The sequence below is a fragment of the Mesoplodon bidens genome, assembly GCF_964165515.1.
Source record: "Mesoplodon bidens genome assembly, chromosome: 13".
NCBI classification, from domain to species: domain Eukaryota; kingdom Metazoa; phylum Chordata; class Mammalia; order Artiodactyla; family Ziphiidae; genus Mesoplodon; species Mesoplodon bidens.
In genome coordinates, this window is record NC_138169.1 from 35,812,435 (window position 1) to 35,832,627 (window position 20,193).

At 42.9% G+C, this 20,193-nt stretch overlaps 1 protein-coding gene across 1 annotated transcript in view; it reads left to right on the forward strand.

The window, feature by feature from the left end:
* LPIN2 (lipin 2) overlaps positions 1 to 20,193 on the forward strand; it is a 56,405-nt gene that overhangs the window by 17,948 nt on the left and 18,264 nt on the right. The window contains exons 2-6 of the mRNA XM_081252129.1: positions 2,015 to 2,215; positions 10,290 to 10,385; positions 12,633 to 12,934; positions 19,080 to 19,187; positions 19,814 to 20,028. Of these exons, the coding sequence (XP_081108255.1) occupies positions 2,015 to 2,215; positions 10,290 to 10,385; positions 12,633 to 12,934; positions 19,080 to 19,187; positions 19,814 to 20,028 (922 nt within the window). The remainder of the gene's footprint in view (positions 1 to 2,014; positions 2,216 to 10,289; positions 10,386 to 12,632; positions 12,935 to 19,079; positions 19,188 to 19,813; positions 20,029 to 20,193) is intronic.

Below are 20,193 nucleotides of genomic sequence, written 5' to 3' on the forward strand. Positions count from 1 at the left end.
GAAGGGCAGACAGAAGGCAAGTAGGTGTGTGTGACTATAAAAGGCCAATAGGACAGATCTTTGTGACGATGGAAATGTTCTGAATCTTAACTGAATCAGTGTTGAAACCCAATTGGGATACTGCACTAGAATTTTACCAGATGTTACCATTGGGGGAAACTGGGTAAAGTATACATGGGATCTCTTCGTATTATTAGTTACAACTACATGTATGTGAATCCACAATGATCACAATACAAGATTAGTTTTTAGAATATGAGATGTAATATGAATATTCTGATAAAACACTACCGCACGTTTCTTTTTTATTCTCTTTTGTTGAGGGTTCGTTTGACCATTCATTCCATGAATATTTAAGAAATCATTATTGAGCGCTTGATACGTGCTTAATTTGGCCTTACCATAGAGTTCAAATCAATTATTGTAGACCTGAAATCATACCAACTTGTAACTGGTTTAGAATTTACCTCATAAAGGACGCCTGCCGCTGTATTCTGCTGTTTATTGGTACGTTTTGCAGCTGGTTTACATCCTCAAAGCCAGCTCCTTCTGTAGGTGCATTTTGGAGCCCTGGTAGCCTTAGCTTTAAACTATTCACAGCGTTTTCCAGGGTGAAGTTATTGTGGCTCTGCTCCATGGCATTAAACTGATGGGCCTTGATTACTGTGTACAGGAGCAGGGGATCCGGGCACTGCCCGTGGGTGCTGGCTCTCCTGTGAAGAGCGGTGGGTTTTTCTGCAGCAGGGGTGCTGGCAGGCCCCTGGGTTGTCCCGTGGATGGCGTTCTTCTAGTTCAGCTTTGGACTTACCTGACAGCATAGAATGTACTCTCTGGGGACTTTTCTGAGCATGTAACTTTGAACTCCAGGCAGCTCAAAGACTTTTGATCTGGGTTTAGAAAGACAGCCGTGCTTATGGTGAATACCCTGCAGAATAGGCTGTCGGGTCTCTGGTTGGGTGGAAGTCGGCTTCCGGATGAGCAGAGCTGTGGGAGGTCTCTGGTTCCATCTGCATCCCTCCTGTCCTCAGGAGAATGAGTTGTGCTCAGTTGTGCTTTAACACTCTGCCAGGAGAGCCAGTGTCTAATGAGTGAACTGTGGTCGTATGGATAACTGGGAATAAAATTTGACAGCCTTAGGACTAAAGTGTGGCTATTTTTTCCTAACGAATGAAGAGTTGGGGGCACAGCCCCCCATCCTGTGGCCAGATGAAGCGTGTGGTGGCCCTGCGCCCCGGTCGGGTACCCTTGCCGCCTTTTTGACCCTTTCTGGAGGACCCTTTACAGTCTGGTGATCCTGATTTGAATAGCACATTGTAGTTAAGGTCCAAGATTAAAACCTTTTTCTCTGCTTTGAACTTCGTGGGACATGAATATATGTTCTAGTGAGTTGTGTTGAAGCACTGAAGGGATTTTCCTTCAAAGTACTGTTATAAATTGGTTAGACCCAGCCTAGCTCACCAGTTTGTTTGTCTAATCTAGCGTGTCTCTGAACCATAGTCGATTAATTCCGTAGAAAACCCAGCTCTCACTTACCTTCCAACAGGAACAGCGTGATTTCAGGTTCCTATTGGGGGTGATCTTCAGTCACTTCTCTGCTTAGCTGCTTGGTCGGAGTGGATGCACTTTCCCCAGGTCCCCAGTTGTCTTGGGCAAGAGGGCCGTGTGGCAGTCGGGGCTCTTCGGGGTCTCTGTGGGTTCTGAACTTTGAGGGGAACGCCTAGTGGCAGCAGGCTCGATCCACGATGCTGGAAGGGGAAAGGGGACTTCTGCATGCCCTGCTGGGCTGCCTGTCAGCAGCAAGGCGGACGGACGGTGTGGGCCTGCCCACGCGTGGAAGTGTGTAGGGGCCGCATTAGCCTGGGTCGCAGGGGGCCAGCGTCTGCAGGGCTAATCATAGTCTGGAGTACGTACGAGCCATGTAGTTTTAGGCCCTGCGGTTTTTTCTCTGTCGCTGTCATTAGACCCACAAACTCAGCGTTAACATCTCATCCGCTTTTTTTCTTGTCTTTTATAGTCTCAAACCATGAATTACGTGGGGCAGCTGGCCGGGCAGGTGATTGTCACTGTGAAGGAGCTCTACAAGGGCATTAACCAGGCCACACTGTCCGGCTGCATCGATGTCGTGGTGGTGCGGCAGCAGGACGGCTCCTACCAGTGCTCGCCCTTCCACGTGCGCTTCGGGAAGCTGGGCGTCCTGCGGTCCAAAGAGAAAGTGGTGAGTGTGGGCGCGTCCTGTCCTCCAGGAGGAGGAGACGCTGGGGGGCAGAGTAAATGAGCTCTTGGGACCTCTGTGTGTTTCTGGTTTGAAAACCTATATGCTTTTGAAGACAGCGGTATGGGAAGTCCATCTTTTGTACTGTTTTTGAAGTTGCTTCTAAATTCAAAAAGCCCTACTACAGGAAGTCTAGGGGGAAAAAGAGGTGAACATCATCTTAATAACCTATGTGTTGCAACTCAGAAAATCAAAACAGAAACTAGAATTATAAATGGGGAAATCAGGTGTATTTAGAAAAAGTTCCTTTACCTTTTACAGCACTTTAAAATATTTAATGTAATACCTTCAGACCAGTTGTGAATGGAATAGATAGGCATGCTCAAGAGTACATGTGTTTAAATGAAATACATTAATGCCAAATTTGTGCATTTATTTTGACAAAGCTGTAAAATCTTACTTGTAATCTAAAGTTTATTGTAAATACCAGGACTTTTCCCCAAATCTGACTGAAATGAAAATCCACAGGCTTTTATTTATTTTAGGGAAGATTCTTTCAGAAAGAAGGTATTTGTGTTGGTTTTCCTTCTTCTTTTTTTTTTTTTTTTTTACATCCTCTGTCCTCAGGTTATGGAGCACTTGGAAAGTCTGTTAGTATATCTGATCTGATATCAATCATGTTAGAAAAAGCTGAGCTAACAGTAAACGTCACAGGTACATAGTAGTATTTTTCTTTCTACTCCTGTCCCACAGTATCTACTTAAACAGCATAAGGAGATTTTGTCAGGATTTTCCAGCGCAATGAAAGAATCCACACCATTTTGTAGCACAAAAAGTATGTGTTAGAGGACCATTGTCCTAAGTTGAAAACATCTGTTTTCAGATTTCGGCTAATAACATAGCTGATCCTATTTTTTTTTTTTTTTTTGGCTGCGTTGGGTCTTCGTTGCCGTGCGCATGCTTTCTCTAGTTGCAGCGAGCGGGGGCTACTCTTTGTTGCAGTGTGCAGGCTTCTCACTGCGGTGGCTTCTCTTGTTGCAGAGCACAGGCTCTAGGTGCACGGGCTTCAGTAGTTGTGGCACGCAGGTTTCAGTAGTTGTGGCGCGCAGGCTCTAGAGCGCAGCCTCAGTAGTTCTGGCGCACGGGCTTAGTTGCTCCATGGCATGTGGGATCTTCCCAGACCAGGGCTCGAACCTGTGTCCCCTGCATTGGCAGGCGGATTCTTAACCACTGCGCCACCAGGGAAGTCCCTGATCTTATTCTTTAAAATAGAAATTTCCCTCTATTTTAATTGAACTTATGTTATTTTGAAAGTGACTGGAGAGCCATGTTTCAGGGTGGCAGGGCTTGTGAGGTCTGGCCTCTGTTCAGGTCACTTTGGAAACGAAAAGCAGTGGTGATGTACTGAGTGACTTGGAAACTTTCCATTGCAAAACAGTGTTCAGCCACAGTTTAGCTTCTCCAGAATTTTTTCTTTCTTTTGGTAACACTAACTTGTAGTACTTTAGACTGTATCTGCTTTGGAAGCATCAGCAACAAACTGTTTATGCACTGAAATGTCCCATTAATTGTGCCAGGATCTATTTGTAAAATGGCTTACAAGCCTTCCCCACCCCACCCCCGCCCCTTTCCCATCTATGATCTGGGTTTTTGATCAGCAGATTGGATAAGTCTTCTGGCCTTCAAACTGGAACCCGCAGGCTGATGTATATAAGCATTTGTGCATCTGTAAATGGGACTGGGCAGATAAGAGCTCTCTTTCTGCATGCTGTATGCTTCTAATTAAGAAAGTAGACAGTTTCTGTATGAGGCTCCGCAAATCATTGTGCTCAATATCTTGTCAAACCCTTAACTTTTAGTAGAAGTCTGTCCAGTGAGACCCAGGAAAAGAAAAAAGTTCTTTCCCTTGGTAGCCCAGAGACCCAAAGGATATATTTGGGAGGAAATTTGGCTATTTGAACCAAAGCATAGCATTCCTGTGACAATAAAACCCAAACCATGTCTGCCCTGAGACACTCTGGCAATTTGGTTGAACTTTTTGTGTTATTTTAGGTCATTCTGGATTAGGGAAAGCTGTCCATTGATGTTAGTATGCGGGCCTCTCACTGTTGTGGCCTCTACCGTTGTGGAGAACAGGCTCCGGGAGCGCAGGCTCAGCGGCCATGGCTCACGGGCTCAGCCGCTCCACCGCATGTGGGATCCTCCTGGACCGGGGCACGAACCCGTGTTCCCTGCGTCGGCAGGCGGACTCTCAACCACTGCACCACCAGGGAAGCCCCATTGATTTTAAATTAAGAACCCAGTTTTCAAATATGGGGACACCTATGAAGTGGACTTGAAATCATAACCACCTTAAAACCTCTGGTTAGAAAGATGCAATATAATAATTTCCCCACTGCCATTGCTATGTTCTTGTTTGATAGAACACAATACTCCCTGTATATTTCATAACTCAGGAGTTGAATTTCAGAAGGTAAACCTGCACTTGATATTTTTAAATATTAATTTTGTTGATTTAACACAACGGATGATTTAATTACTTATCAAAGTTAAATAACCCAGTGTATTAGGACAGTTTCCATTGTGGATGACGAAAATTCACCTCACACTAGCTTAGGCAAAAAAGGGATTAAATTGGCTTGTGTAAGTAAAGTACGCGAGTATTTGAATGAGTCAGGGCTTTACTTAGAGCCTCTGAAGGTGCTGTCAGGACTGTCTCCCCTCACCTCTCAGCTCTGCTTCCTTTTGTGTCTGTCTGTCTGTCTGTCTCACGCAAGATGGCTGCCAGTATCTTCAGGCTGACTTCCACTGACTTCCCAGAGGGGAGACAGCGTCTCCTGCCTACAGAAGGACCAGTGTTAGCCGCCCTGTCAGCCTGGGGCCGCGTGTCTCAGGAACTAGTCACTGTAGGTGGGGGTGGAATATACTGACTGGCCTGGCTTGGGCAGCAGCCCCACTGCCACTGTCTGCAGCTGCACCCGAAATAGATGGTCTGGAATAGAGGAGACTAGATCCCCAAAGGAGACCGAGACATTCTTACCCACAGGATGGCCTGCCAAGACAAGTGTCTGCTACAGCCGGCATTTCTCAAAATCAGTTCTGTTTCAACATCTGTCACATATGTTGAGCAAAATTAAGGCACAGTGTAGGAGTATAACAATATGGAAATGAGTGTTTTAGAAACCAGTTTACTAGCAGTAGTAACATCAGAATGAGTGTCCTCTTTACAATAGTCACCTCGGGAAGCATTTATTCCAACTTGGTGCCATCTCAGAATATTTTTAGTATTTTTCCTTTGTGACCTAAAGAACTCATGGCATACATATTCCTTTAAGTATGCTCCATATTGGCACAATTTGATATTAGGTTTAATTTTTGGAGAGAACCAAACTCCATTTAGAGCAAATCAAGAGACTAAAGTAGTCGTATTAAGAAATGTCGTATTTGATCCCTAAAAATACGGGCTATAACTATAAACCAAAGGGTTAACTTTTCTAAAATAGTTTTAAAACAGACTTTGAATTTGCGTCCTGAAGAAGCGTCATTCCGTTTTCCCAGCTACATTAGATAAATGGCTAACCTGCAAAGGTGAAAATTTTGAAGGACGTTATTAATTTGAATCTTATTTTTTATTAAAGATAAAATAACTTTAAATATTTCATTTGTACTGTTTAACTTTAAAATTTTATATAACAGCAAATCAACGAACATGGTTATTTAAAGTATTTTATATGTCTAACTTCTAGTTGAATAAATTGAATTAAGTCATCCTGAGAAACTTGAAATCTGGCATTACAGAGTGAATTTAGTTTTTCCCTATCTTCTTGCCTATAGTCCAGAAAAAAATTTTTTTTCATTACTTTTTCTGTTCTCACATAACTTTTTCAGTTAGAAACATTCTTCCTATGATTGTGGAAGAAGCTGCTATTATTACAGCTGCTTTAGAAACAGATGACGTGAGGTGCTTATGTGACTTCAACTAGTTTATTATGAAGAAAAAACTTAAACACTTATCTGAAAGCATGTTTTTCTTTAGCCCAGGAATTTGTTGCAGTACTTTGTTTTAGAAGAGTTAAAAGTTCATGCCACATGCAACTTTTTTAGCAGTAAACGTTCCCAGTAATAGAAAGCACTAAGAAGGCTGGCTGGGATATGAGTTAGGGTTAGTGTTTGTCCTATGGAAACTGCTTCATGCGGCCCTTTCTTTTAAAAAGTAGAAGAAAAATGAGTTTTTTATAAAATAATCTTTTTATTAATATTTCTGAAATTACATTGGGATTTTTTAGTATAGGATTTAAAACTTATTTTGTATTCAATTCTTAGTTGCCTGTTTTTCTGATTTCCTTTTATAGTGTTATCCTTTTTTTTTTACAGCTTTATTTTATAATTAACACACAATAAACTGCACATATTCAAAGGATATATTTGGTAAGTTTAAACATATGTGTGCACCCATGAAACCATCACCACCATCAAGATACGGAGTGTTTCGTTGTCCTGTCTTCTTAGTCTCCTCCACTCTGTGACAGTTCCTCAGTCTTTGTTTTTTATGATTTTCACATTTTTTTAGCTTATATTAATTTTAGATGTACAGACAAGTTGCACAGGCAGTTTTAAAAGTTTCCATATACCCTTCACCCAGCCTCTTCCCCTAATGTTCACGTTTCACGAAACCATAGTTACAATGATCAGAACCAGGAAGTTAACATCAGTATAAACTATTAGCAAAAGACCTTATTACGATTTCACCAGTTTTTCCACTACTGTCTTCTGTTTCGGGATCCCGTGTTGCTCTCATCCTGTGTTCTCTAACATATGACCTTGACTTCTGAAGAGTGCAGAGCAGTTACAATGTAGATTGTCCCTCAGTGTGAATTTGTCTGATGTTTTCTCCTTTTGGTGGGAATGACACCGCGCGGGGGTGTGGCCTTCCTGGTGCCTCAGCTGAGGAGCCCCGCCCTGCTGCTGTCTCCTTACTGGTGATGTTAATTAACTCTGATCACTTGCTGAATGGTGTCTGCAGGTTTCTTGGCTGTGAGTTTACCTGTGGGAAGAAGCTTTGAGACTGTGCGCGTACCCTGTTTCTTGTCGTGCTTCCACCATGAATTTTAGCTTACACGGTGGACTTTGCGGCGGCTATTGCTGTGGTGTTTCACAAATGGTGACTTTCTATTTCCATTCTTCCTGCTCCATTTATTGATTGTAATTGTACTTTGTCGAAGAGCTTTTCTTCTCTTATTTACTTAATTATTCAGTCATTTAATTAGATCAGTATGAACTCATGGATATTAATTTTACCCTGTGGGTTATAGTCATTATTTCTGTAGTTGCTAAGGTTGTCCCAGATTTGGCTGTTGGACGCTCCTTCAAGTTGAGTCCTTTCGAAACGCTCCCATCATTTTTTGAGCATTTCCTTACTCTCTGGCACCATAAGATATTCCAGGAGACTCTACTTTCCCTGCCTCGGCCCCAGAATTATTTTTATTTCTCCAAGGAGCCTTGGTTCCTGTTACTGGAGAATAGAATCTGGAAACAAAGACGTGGTCACTGGGTGTGCTCATTAGCCTGGAGTATAATTGCTTGTAGGCCCTCTCAGCCAGCAGAGCTAGAAGGTCCATGCATGTATACACATACACGTGCCCACACCTGCATCTACGTCCGTCTGTGAAAATCGGGAGTTCACAGTGATTCCTCCCTCTCCAGCCGATCTCCACAGGGTTCTTCCTCGTCTCCATATTTGTAGCTTCTTTCTCTGACGGTGAGAAACTTGCTTCTCATTATCCACAGTATATTTACATATTTGTTCAGTACTAGAATACACATGAAGTAGTTTCAGAATTGCTGACCCATGTCTGTGATGAAAAAAAAATTACTAACTACAGTACAGTATTTGTTTATAGCTCTTTTTGTCTTCAGACTTAGAATTTTGTAGTCAACATACTGTTTTCCAAAGTTACTTAGTTTTCTTCTTCTTCCCTTCAATGTGGTTATGTTATTCATACGTAGAATTTTTAAAACAAGCATTGACAACATATGTCAACTAATATTTTTTAATATGGTGTTACTTATCCCATCGTTCCGTGGCTCCTGGGAAGATGGAGCTGCCTTCCATGACTGGACGTGAACCAGGGCTCAGTCTCTGGTCAGAAGCTGTCGTTGGTCTTCCTTGGGACACACCCAGCAGACTCTACAGTTGTTCCCACCATGAGGGCCATGCAGAGCTAAGGACACTGAGGTTATGGACTGTTCTACTTCTGTCTATATTATGCCTTTGTGTGTTCATCTTTATATCCCCTGAACAGTCTAAGACCAGAGTTTACAAGTTATCCATAAGAGTTTTGCAAGTTGGTATTTATTTTTGTAAAATATTTAAGAGTATTTATTCACAGCTTACAGATAAGCAATTACATTATTTTTAAGTGATATAGTAGTACCTGATATATGTATGTGTGTGTGTGTGTATATATGTATATATGTGTGTGTGTGTGTATATATATATAAAAACAAACATTCCTCACTTTGCATAGTAGTATAGACCATAAAAATGGGCAAGCTGAAACCCTGCAAAAGGAAGCTTAGTCGATGAGGGAAATGAGGATTCTTCCACGACCTCTGTAAGCTTTGGTCAAAACTTTTAAAAACTCCTACTATCAGTTATAAATGTATAAGAAAATGAAAAATAGTAAAATAGTGTTTGGTGCACTGCAATTTAAAACATTAGAAACAATGAGAACTAAATTTCTTTGTAAAAAGCTCGTCAGGAGTAGTTTGAACAGGGCTTACCTTCCTGATGTAACACGCTGTGGAACAGGCATCTTTTCTTTGTCTTGGTAAATTGTCCTACTCCTTTCTAAGTCTACATCAGCTTCTAGCTTTTCATCCTTTGAAATTCCCATGTCATGAAGCATCTCTGGGAGTTGCTTCAACCTGCAGGTTTCTGCCTGTGTCCCTTCCTGTGGGTCTTCATCCTTTTGTCTCAGCCATGTTCCTCCTTTCTGGTACAAACTCACCTCCAGGTTCCTCTGGCAGCTCATCCTGAGTCTCCTGTTCGCAAGGTCGGCTCTTTCTTCTATAACTGCTGACGTTCAGTTTGATTTTACTTCCAGCACTAGTACTGTTTGTTTGTTTACTGCTCTCTGATCTTGGCCAGTTGCCTCTTTCAATTATCCATTTTATAAAATGTCAACTGGCTTTATCACTGGGAGACCAGGAGGCAACACAACCCTATGCTTTGCCGCCTGTGCCTGAGCTGAGTAACAGATGTGCTGGGACTAGTCACCAACAGACTTTGAAAAAGTGATGTGATGAGTTACTGATCATGATGGGCATCTGTTACGTACGTGCAGTCGCGCTTCTGTATCCATGGGTTCTGCATCCAAGGATTCACCCAACCTCGGATCAAAAATATTTGGAAAAATTTTTTTCCAGGAAATTCCCAAAGCAAAACTTGAATTTGCTGCACGCTGGCAAGTATTTACATAACATTTATGTTGTATTAGGTATTATAAGTAATCTAGAGATGATTTAAAGTACACAGGAGGATGTGTGGAGGTTATACGCAAATGCTACACCCTTTTATATGTAAGGGACTTGGGCATGAGTGGATTTGAGTATCTGAGGAGGGTCCTGGAGCCAACCCCCTGCGGACACCGCAGGACGGCTGTGGTGACCTGTGGATGGAAGAGCTGGTGGTGAAACGTGTGCCTCTCCTGCGGTTATGCAGTCAACATACTGTGGTAACTGAGATTTGTGCTGATCTGAGCCTCGCACAGTGAGGCCTGGCTGTGCTGTAACCTCCAAACGGGCTCAAGTGTGTGTTGACGATGACATTTCCCCTATTTTATGACATGAGAAATTAAATATATTTTTAAAATTTGCCATGAAAGTAGGTGATGAAATGTTTTCTTTCAGTCTGGTGGTGTAAGGGTGGGACGTGGGGCAGGAGGTGGGGGTCTCTCTGGGGCCGTCACCCTGGGAGCCTCAGTACTAAGTTTGGCCTGAGAGCCCAGAATCTAGGCTTAGTGGAGCTTGAATGACAGACTCTTAATGCCAAGTCACACTTTGTTTCTCCTCTTAGATTGACATAGAAATCAATGGCGATGCAGTGGATCTTCACATGAAATTGGGTGACAATGGGGAGGCTTTCTTTGTGGAGGAGACCGAAGAGGAATATGTAAGTTCTGGTGGGTCACGTCCACTTCACACGTTGTGTTCAGGTCCACGGTGCACATCTCAGAACAGAACGTTTTAGTTTTCATGGTGAGTTGTGTGGACCATTGTTGCTGGTTAGACAAGCTTTAGTTTTAGGTTGAAGAACTCGGCTGTCAGAAAGGAGCTGGAGGGGCAGGAAGTTTCCCCGCACGAGTTCCAGGCTGCAGGGTGTGCTGAAGGCCTTGGCACTTACCCCTCCTGTGAGCTTCCAGTGACTTTATTAGGTGGTATCTGTACAGTTTACACCTTGACCTGAATACACTCAGTTTCACCTGAATAATCACGGCGTATCTCTTCAGGCCATGTCTGCGTGTGTACATGTGTAACCTTTAAATTTGGGAAACATGTTTTGACGTTTTCGTTGGGGACATTACATCCCAAACCTTGAAGAGTCAGGTGCATTAGTTTATTACAGTCTCAAGAGATTTAAATTAATTGGCCTCTGCCCTTTATGAATGATTATTGTACATTTGGCCTCTTTCAGCAAGAGAGCACGATTTGCCCCACTCCCCTCACGTATCCACTGATGTGAATGCTCCTGAGCTGTTCTTGATTGATTTAAAGTGGATCTTTTTAAAACTTCTTACAAGGGGACTTCCCTGGGGGCACAGTGGTTGAGAATCCGCCTGCCAGTGCAGGGGACACGGTTCGATCCCTGGTCCGGGAAGGTCCCACGTGCCGCGGAGCAACTAAGCCTGTGCGCTGCAACTACCAAGCCTGCGCTCTAGAGCCCGCAAGCCACAACTACTGAGCCTGCGTGCCGCAACTACTGAAGCCCGCGTGCCTAGAGCCCGTGCTCCTCAATAAGAGAAGCCGCCGCATTGAGGAGCCTGCGCACCGCAACTAGAGAAACCCCACGTGCAGCAACAAAGACCCAACGCAGCCAAAACTAAATAAATAAAACAAATAAATTTTTTAAAAATAAAAAACAAAAACAAAAACAACTTCTTAGAAGGCATCATTAACCTTTCATCATAAAGAATAAAATCTCAGATAGCAAAATCAATAAGCTTCAAGTTGTTAAGGGCACGGAGCTACTTTTTTGGTTTTGAAGATGAACTGCCAGTTTAATGTCATAAATTCACAAAGAAAAGATAAACAATAGCAGAATGAGATTGTTTACCAGTTTTTACTTTAGCCTGGAAGCCAGCTGCGTCAGAACTGTTCTGTAAACAGCAAAGAAACAGTGTTTATGAAGGGGAACCTACCAGACCAATATTCTTCCTAGTTTCTTAATTATTTGTTTTTATATTACATTATTTGCATTTACTTGGCCTAGAGAAAAATTTTCCTCATCAGAGACAGAGGCAAAAGGCAGAATGAAACAGTAAGCGAGTTATCATAAGAATAAAACATTTTTGATGTAACCTGTCACACTGATTAGGCTCCGAATAAATCAGCAGATGCAGTCGGTGAGAGGACTAGGTTCCTGAGAGTCTGTTGCCTGCTTCTCACATCAGTTCTCATGATTCCGTTTAAAACTATGCTTAGCAAGGTCAACCTGGAGAGTGTCAGCTTTCCAGCCTTTTTTTTCCTATTCCATGTATGACCAAATTGCCCAGATTTTCTTCAGTATAAGGTGCTTTTCTTTAAAAATTAAAAAATTTAATTCATTCAACAACCCTGGAATTACTGCTCTCTGCTACAGAGTATGAAGAAAAGTCCCTCTCTCCAGGGGCTCACAGTTTAAAGGGGGATAAGCATTACCCAAACCCACCTGACTTCCAGTTACTGACCTTTTGTTTCTCTCACTGTCATCATTTAACTGTATGTCATCAGCATCCCTGCCAAGTCAGAAGCTCTAGGTGGAACTTTGTCCTTTTACTAGCTGCACGGTAGTCCCTAGTGTGGATGTACCACAACACCGTTCCTTGAACTGTGCTCGCACTGATGGACATCGAGCTCATCCACCCCTGCAGCAAGTGCATTGGCTGAGCTTCCACGTGCTCCGTGCTGACTCAGCACGTCGATTCCTCCACTGTGTTCAGCGACATGGACCCACATGAGCTGACGCTAAGCCCTGCAGGGGGGTGGAGACCTATCTAGGTAGGGTGGGCAGTGCCTGAGCTCAGTGTGACCTTCTTACCTTCGGGAACTAGGTAGGTATTCTTTCTACCACTGAAATTTAGATCCACCAAAAATGGTGGTGGTTTTGATGCACTGTACTGTTTGTCACCGACAACTTTTCTTTCTCCGTTTTCTCTTTAAGGAAGAGTTTCCTGCTTACCTCGCCACCTCACCAATCCCTACTGAAGATCAGTTCTTTACAGATATTGACCCCCCTTTGGTGAAACCAGGTGGAAGTGAAAGACCATCTCAGAGTTCGGACGTCTCCCACGTTCTGGAAACAGAGACAGTTTTCACCCCCAGTTCTGTGAAAAAGAAAAAACGAAGGAGGAAGAAATGCAAACAGGACAGTAAGAAGGAGGAGCAGGCCGCTTCCCCTGCTGCAGAAGACGCCGTGGGTGTGGAGCTGAGCTCGGATGACGACAAGGCGGCCCAGTCGGCAAGGTAGGTTAGGGTGGGGGTGGGGGGTCTCCTTGCACATGTGCCGTGGACAGAGCTCGGCTGCAGCAGGTGCTGGTGCTTCTCCCCTGGGTCTACAGTCTGAGGTTTGGACTTGTTTTCCCCCTGTTGGCAGTTTATCGCGGAATAAGTGGGAGAGGCATTTTCTTGTTTCCTTTCTGCAACTCTGCAAAATGTGCTATCAGACAGCTTGCTGTGGCACTAAAATATCGCTTGAAGCCGACTGGCAGTGTGTCTCATTTTACCCAGTAAGTTTCCAAAAGCCAAGGAAATCATACGTCACATAGAAGATCTGAACCTAGTGCCTGGCGGGCAGATGGGACACCGGGGGTGTTTCCCTACCCTGCGGTTGGTGCTCTGTGTCTGTCTGTTCCTGAGTTCAAGGTGGTGGTTTTGAGTTTATCATCAACATGCTAGTAAGTTGAGGAGGAAGGAGGGTTTTGTTTTTGTTTTGAAGTGAGAAATCTTGATCACTGCTTATTTACCAGCTCAGTAGAAGAACTCAAAATAGATGCCAGTTTTCAAGTCAGTGCTATCTGGGGTTTAAAAGGTAACAGTTTGGGGTAAACTATGTACTTTTTCATTCAGTACTCGACTTTCATAAGACTCTCTTCCCCCCTTGCGCTGGGTGGCGGCCCCGGCGCTGGACGGACCATGGGTGTGGCAGCAGGGTGGTTCTTTCCCTTGGTGACTGCTGGACAAGTGATCCTGAATGTCCACACCCTGATTGAATTAGGGTGTAGGGAGGGTGGCCTTACGAGGTCGACGCTGTCACTGTAGCTCTCACCTCGGCTGCTGGGAGGAGAGATCGTGCCCCCCTTGCTGGGAAAGTTACTGCTGTTCAGGTTCTCTTCATCATGGAGAAGAGGGGAGGTAACCAAATGTATACCAAGCATAAACTCTACCTTGACGTCTAGTGTTTTATTTACCAAGCTTTGATTTTAAATAGTCAAGTCAAGAAAAGAGCTTACTAATACATTATTGTTATAATTATGCTGTTAGTGAATAAGGTAGTAGAATAATCCCTTTATGGCAAAACTGTTAACTTGTTTTCTAAAGTTTTTAAATCTGGATTGTAAATCCCAGAACAGATTCCTACATTTAATAATAATCTTTCATACGTGAAATTGTTTCCTAACTCATCAGCTGTCACGTGGTGATTCACTCCCCCCGCAATGAACGTACGAGACCTGGGTTTCCGTTCTGATCGAAGGCAGAATTCTTGTTAGAACCAGACAACAGAAGGCCATAGTGGGACAGTACTTTAGACTCTGCAGAGCAGTGTAAACCATTTGTACATACAAAACTTTAAAGTCTGCAGTAACAGATTTGTGTGCCTTTTTTTTTTTTCAGTATCAAAACACTAGGTGGGAAGAGCTTCATTTTAAAAGTTCTGAACTCTACTTTTATATCACTGATTCCCAAAAGAATTTTAAACTCATGAAAAAAAGTTCCACAGTTTCTTTTTCTTATATATGTTTTTTCTTATTCATTCATTCATTCATTCATTCGTTTATGGCCTCATTGGGTCTTTGTTGCCGCGCTCGGGCTTTCTCCAGTTGCAGCGAGCAGGGGCTACTCTTCGTTGTGGTGTGCAAGCTTCTCATTGTGGTGGCTTCTCGTTGCAGAGCACGGGCTGTAGACGCCCGGGGTTCAGTAGTTGTGGCCCGCGGGCTCTAGAGCACAGGTTCAGCAGCGCGTGGGCTTAGTTGCTCCACGGCATGTGGGATCCTCACGGACCAGGGCTCGAACCCGTGTGCCCTGCATTGGCTGGCAGATTCTTAACCACTGCGCCACCAGGGAAGTCCCACAATTTCTGAAAAAGACACTCTTCCCATCCTTTTCTTCCTGCTTTCAATTTTTTAAGGTTTCTTTCTTCTTTGCTTCCCTAGGAGTACGAACTAAGAGACCCTTTCAGATCTTCCATTCCTGGATTTCAGTGCTATTAAGAAGAGTGTAGGGACTCCCCTGGCGGTCCAGTGGTTAGGACTCCATGCGTCCACTGCAGGGGGCAGGGTTGGGTCCCTGGTTGGGGAACTGACACCCCACATGCTGTGCGGCACTACCCCCCCAAAAGAAAACAGAACAAAACGGTGGAACTACAAGGAGAACGTAAGCAGTTCCTTTAAAAGTTTTGGCTTATTTATAATGTGTAGGTAGGCAGGAAATACGTTCTTTTGAGAAAAACTTGAAGTACACGCACCTGGAAATTTTATTTGGGATAGCACTATAATACTCCCTTAAGCACCTTAATTCCTGGAAATATTTTTGCTAACTAAAATTCTTCCAGGATCTACCAGAAAAGACGCTGAAGTAACGTTTTGCCTCTATAAAGGGTTGTTGACACATGTCCTTTGTTATAATAGAGCAACGTTTAGAACTCCTAAACAACCCGCAGCTTCAATTTAGGAAGGTGAAACATTTCTAAAACGTGCAGTCACGTGCTAAATGCACAAGTCATTGTTCTAAAGGAATTTTGTAACTGAATGCACTGCAGGAGTATTAGTGCATGCCTTCCTCTTCCAGATTGTACGAAAGGCTGTATCAACCCAATCTGTAGGAGTGCTGGTCTGGTCGGCAGTGACAAACGCAAGACAAAATGTAATGGTCGTGCAGGTGTCGGCCTGAAATTCACGCTGAGCTGATAAGGGAGAGGACGGGGCCATTACACGTCTGATTGTGGTCACTCTGGCCTTCGTTTCTTAGTCTGTGAAATCCGAGGACTGAACTGCATGGCTTGCCAGGCCCCTTTCCGCTCAGCATCCAGATTCTAAAATCAGAAATTTGGAGGAAGATATTCAGGGTCAAAAGTATTAACAGCATGTTAAATAGCACATTAAAGAATCTGAGAGAAAAAGACTAGGAAATCAACTGCGTTTGCAGTTACAAGATCCACAGATTATGGGGATTTGGGGAACTTGTAGCTTTTAAATACCTTCCCCTCCTCAGCCCCTACCAGGTAGGAAAGAAATTTTGTTTTCAGAGAGGTTACCTAAACTTGGTTTTATTTCTATTTTGATAAGTAGCATTCTATTTAAACTCCTTACTTTTCAAGAATTTCATTGATAATAGAATTACGGTTAATTTAGCCTCATTGACGGAGGCAGCAGAAAGATGAACTCACTCTTGGAAGCAGGTTGGTGGTGTGCAGCCAGAGGAAACCGCTTTGTGGGGGCTGGAGAGGTCTGACCCGCACAGGGCTTTGTGGGGGCTGTGCCTGATGAGTCTCCGCTCCTGAATGTGGGCTTTTGGCTTGAGTATAGCGTGGAAGCCTTGTCCATCATTCCAGAGGATGGATGGATGGATGTACAAGTGTATATGTATTAAACAGTGCACCTAGGCACTTGTAGCCTTTGGGAAGGAGGAGGCTTTCCATGTGGGATGATGCTATATCACAGTCCTGAGTGCAAATATATAAAACACTCAGCCGCTGGAAATGCAGTAACCGCAATGGAGGGTTACAACTATGCCGTCTACTTCTAATCTCTACTTCTAATCCACCAGAGCAGACACACTTACAGAGTTAGATCTGGGGGCTGAGTGGCAGGGGCCTGGGACCACCTGTTCCCCTCCCCATCATTCTAATCCAGGAGACACGTTGCCCAGCTCTCTTCTGCCCTGTCGTGAGGTATCTTTTGTGGGAAGTGTCCTGTATCCTAAAGCAAACTTGGATCATTAGTCACAGTGAGATTGATTGATCTGGCACGGAGGGTGAGGGTCAGCGCGTGAACTTTGGTCACGGTAGTTAGCAGCCGCTTTATCTCTTACGTACTTGCTGCCAGCTATGTAGACTAAAACTTACCTAGTCCTGATTTAAACCACGTAAATAATTCAGGCTACTGATTTTGACTTTGTCTTGGTTTTTGTCCCTGTTCTTTAAAAACTGAGGTATAACTTACATACAATAATATTCATGGATCTAAGTGTGCAGTTCAGTGAATTTTGGTAGTTGTGTACATCATGTAATTTCTGGCTTTTGAATGAGAAAAATAATCGTTTTACAAAATGAAGCTGAGCTTGGAGTCGCGGTGCTGGGGCGTCTGTGAAGGCTGAAGTGCTCTAGACACACTTCCCATGAACTTCAGCTGGCCCTCCGCCAACCACCCTGACCCAGCCTTAGACCATCTGCTCGGCCGCGGATCCTCTGCTGTTCACCATTAATGTAGCTGTTTGTCCTGTATTTCAGCGTAAATAGTCAGTGTTCATACTATTTCTCCACGTTCTAATCTATACTCTCCCTTATTACATCCTCGTGTCACATACCTCAGGTGACCCTGTCGTGCTTGGCCTTGCTGGCTGCCTGTCCTCAGCCACGTGTGCCGTTTTGAACGTGCTTGGCAGGTTTTCAGTGAATCACAGGACTGAAAGGAACCTCAACATCAGCAACCTTTTCTATCACTCTGATGGGTCTAAGCTAATGGGGTCTATTTTTGTCCGGATCCGCCCAGAGAAGACCATGTCCTGCCTTCCTGGGCTTGTAAATTCTTAAATGGTGCCTGGTCTCTCTCTCTCTCTCTCTCTCTTTTCCAATATTTTATTAAATCCAGTTTGCTTTGCTGTATTCTTGTTGGCTTACCTTTTATACTGTGGTGAAATACGTTCCAAAACCAAAATATGTTTAATAAAAAATTTTCTACGGCATTTACATTGCTCTTTTCAAACCACTTTCAAATGTATGAATAGTAGTGGGCCAAGCTGTACTGTGCTTTCAGATTTGGCAAATAAGGACTGTTCGTAGCATCCAATTTTCCCTTTTTGCTTCTATACCATTTGAATTTCCTCTTTTAAGATGTGGAGTATTTTTACCTGGATTTCAGCCTTTTTCAAGTATATGTGTATCTTTTCCCTTGAATGAGGAGGTATGCCAGAGCTTAGTCCTTCTGAGAGAAAGAAGATTAGGGTTAGGTAAACCTTAAATTAGGAAATGCAGCTACTTGGAAAAATAGTTATGTGTCAGAGTTAGTGTTAAATCAGAGCATGTTAAATTAAGGAGTAAAGAGAGAAAAGAGATAATACAAATTAATAAAATGGTTTCTATCCCTATTTTTAGTCTAGCAGATTAAGTGATAGATCGTCTCATCATTTCACATCTAATATCTGTCCTGGCAGAACATTGAATTTTCTGTAAGAAGCTCTTAAATATGTTTTATATAGTGTTTTACACTTTTCAGAGTTTTTTTCCTACTTTTCTGTATACTTTTCAGGGCTTTCACCACGACACACCACATAAATCTCACATCGACTCTTATCAAATAGACAGGACAAGAGAAAAATTTCCAACTTAAAGATGAAAAACTGGGGCCCACAGTGCTTCTGAGGGGTGTTTTCAAGGTTATATGGCAAGTTATGTTAATTTTGAAAATTCAAGAAAAACAAAGGGTAAATTAATTAAAACCTTACTAGCATTAGTTAAGTCTCCTACAGTTCCAAGGTCTGTGAATGAATTTTAAAAGCATTTATCATACTTCCGTGTCATCTTCCTCGCATCCCTACATCACGTAGATTCTAAGAGAAAGTTCTCAAGTAATGCTTGGGCCCAACCAAGAAGAAAATAAGTTCTGGGTTTTTAAGAGTTTTTAGGGTATTTTTGAATTTTTGAGCCATAGCTTTTGTCTTCAGTTGTTTGCTTGCTTACATTTTCTGTAATATGCAGGAGAGTGTAGTGGAAAAGAACAAGGGCTTGCTTGTTTTTAATCCAACTACTTAGGAGCTTTTTTACTTTGGGCAAATTACTAAACTCCCATAGATCCTTGATTACCTAATACCTAAAATAAGACTTTACTACTTCAGATTTGTAAGAATTGGACACAACATATGTAAAGCCTTAGTTTTCTTCTTGTAGGCTCTGAATCAAATACCCCTAACAGATGTAAAAAGGAGTTTTTAATCCCATCTTCTTTTCTGTTCCTCCTGTTTACCCCATGTTTAAATGGTGATTGCAGTGGTGTCTGGTGTGTAGCAACAGTGAACCCTCTTCTTCATATTTTCCTTTTAAGAGAGTTAGTCATTCATCATTTGACTTTCTTCATTTGTATAATTTAGAACAGTGTGTCAGTTAGAATTGGGGATATTTTAAAGCTGACGTAGATATCATTGTTTTGTCTGTCTCTCCCCCCGCCCCACTTCACAGAGGATCTTCAAATGCTTCCTTAAAGGAAGAAGAATATAAGGAGCCTCTGCTTTTCCATTCTGGAGACCACTACCCCTTATCTGATGGAGATTGGTCCCCCGTAGATAAGTAAGTATTTTTGAAATTTCTCCATTTCTTAAAGGAAGGATATACTGATAGCTTTTCTGTTATTCGACTTGATGATATTTCCACGTCTCTCATACAGAAGAGGAACTGAATGTGTGCTTTTAACACAAATATAGACCTTTCCCCTCAATAATTATTTTGTTCCTAAACTTGATCTGACTTATTCTCAGAGTTGGCCAGTGTAGGCCTGTATCATCAGCATAGAATTTGACCCTCTACAATTCTTTCTCGTGTCAACTACTAACTGTAACTGTGGTTAATAATGTGAAGAAACGTGCAGTCACACTTTGTGTTCAAATCCAGTTTCTCTCTGTATTATGTTAACCCGTCTTTCCATGCATTTTCTCTGCTATATATTACCTTTCTCATTGATTTCTTGGAGAATCAAGTGGGATAATGCATATTACTGAGGACCCGGCAAGTCCACGATAAATGCTAGTTGGCATTGTTTTTATTATTATGAAAGAGCTCAAGTGGAAAAGTAGCCTTTATATCCGCGGGTGAAATTGATATATGCAAACTTACATTTCTTTTCATCTGTTGAGCTTGGCAAGAATGAGGTTCCTGACTTATTAGAGTCATCACATTTCTTTGTCCTGTGTTTGCAGCCCCTACTCCCCGGCGGCGTGTCCTAAGAGCGACTCAGAGCTGGAGGTGAAACCCGCCGGGAGCCTGCTCAGATCCGAGTCCCACATGGAGTGGACGTGGGGAGGGTTCCCAGAGTCCACCAAGGTAGAGGGTTCGCCGGCCTGCGGAGTTGAGGACGAGGTCACAGGAATAGGAGTGGTGGTGGTGCCCTCGTGTGGTCGCGTAGCGAGGCCGAGTTAACATCTCTGATAACGTTTGTGCTATATTTATAGCGGAAGGAATCCAGCATTATTTTGTGTGTTCCTATTTCATAAATAATGTTGATTATTAACATTTTAATCAGGAAAAATTTTTAAGTTCCTAAAGGAAACTAAAATTTCCACTGAAATTTTAAAATAGG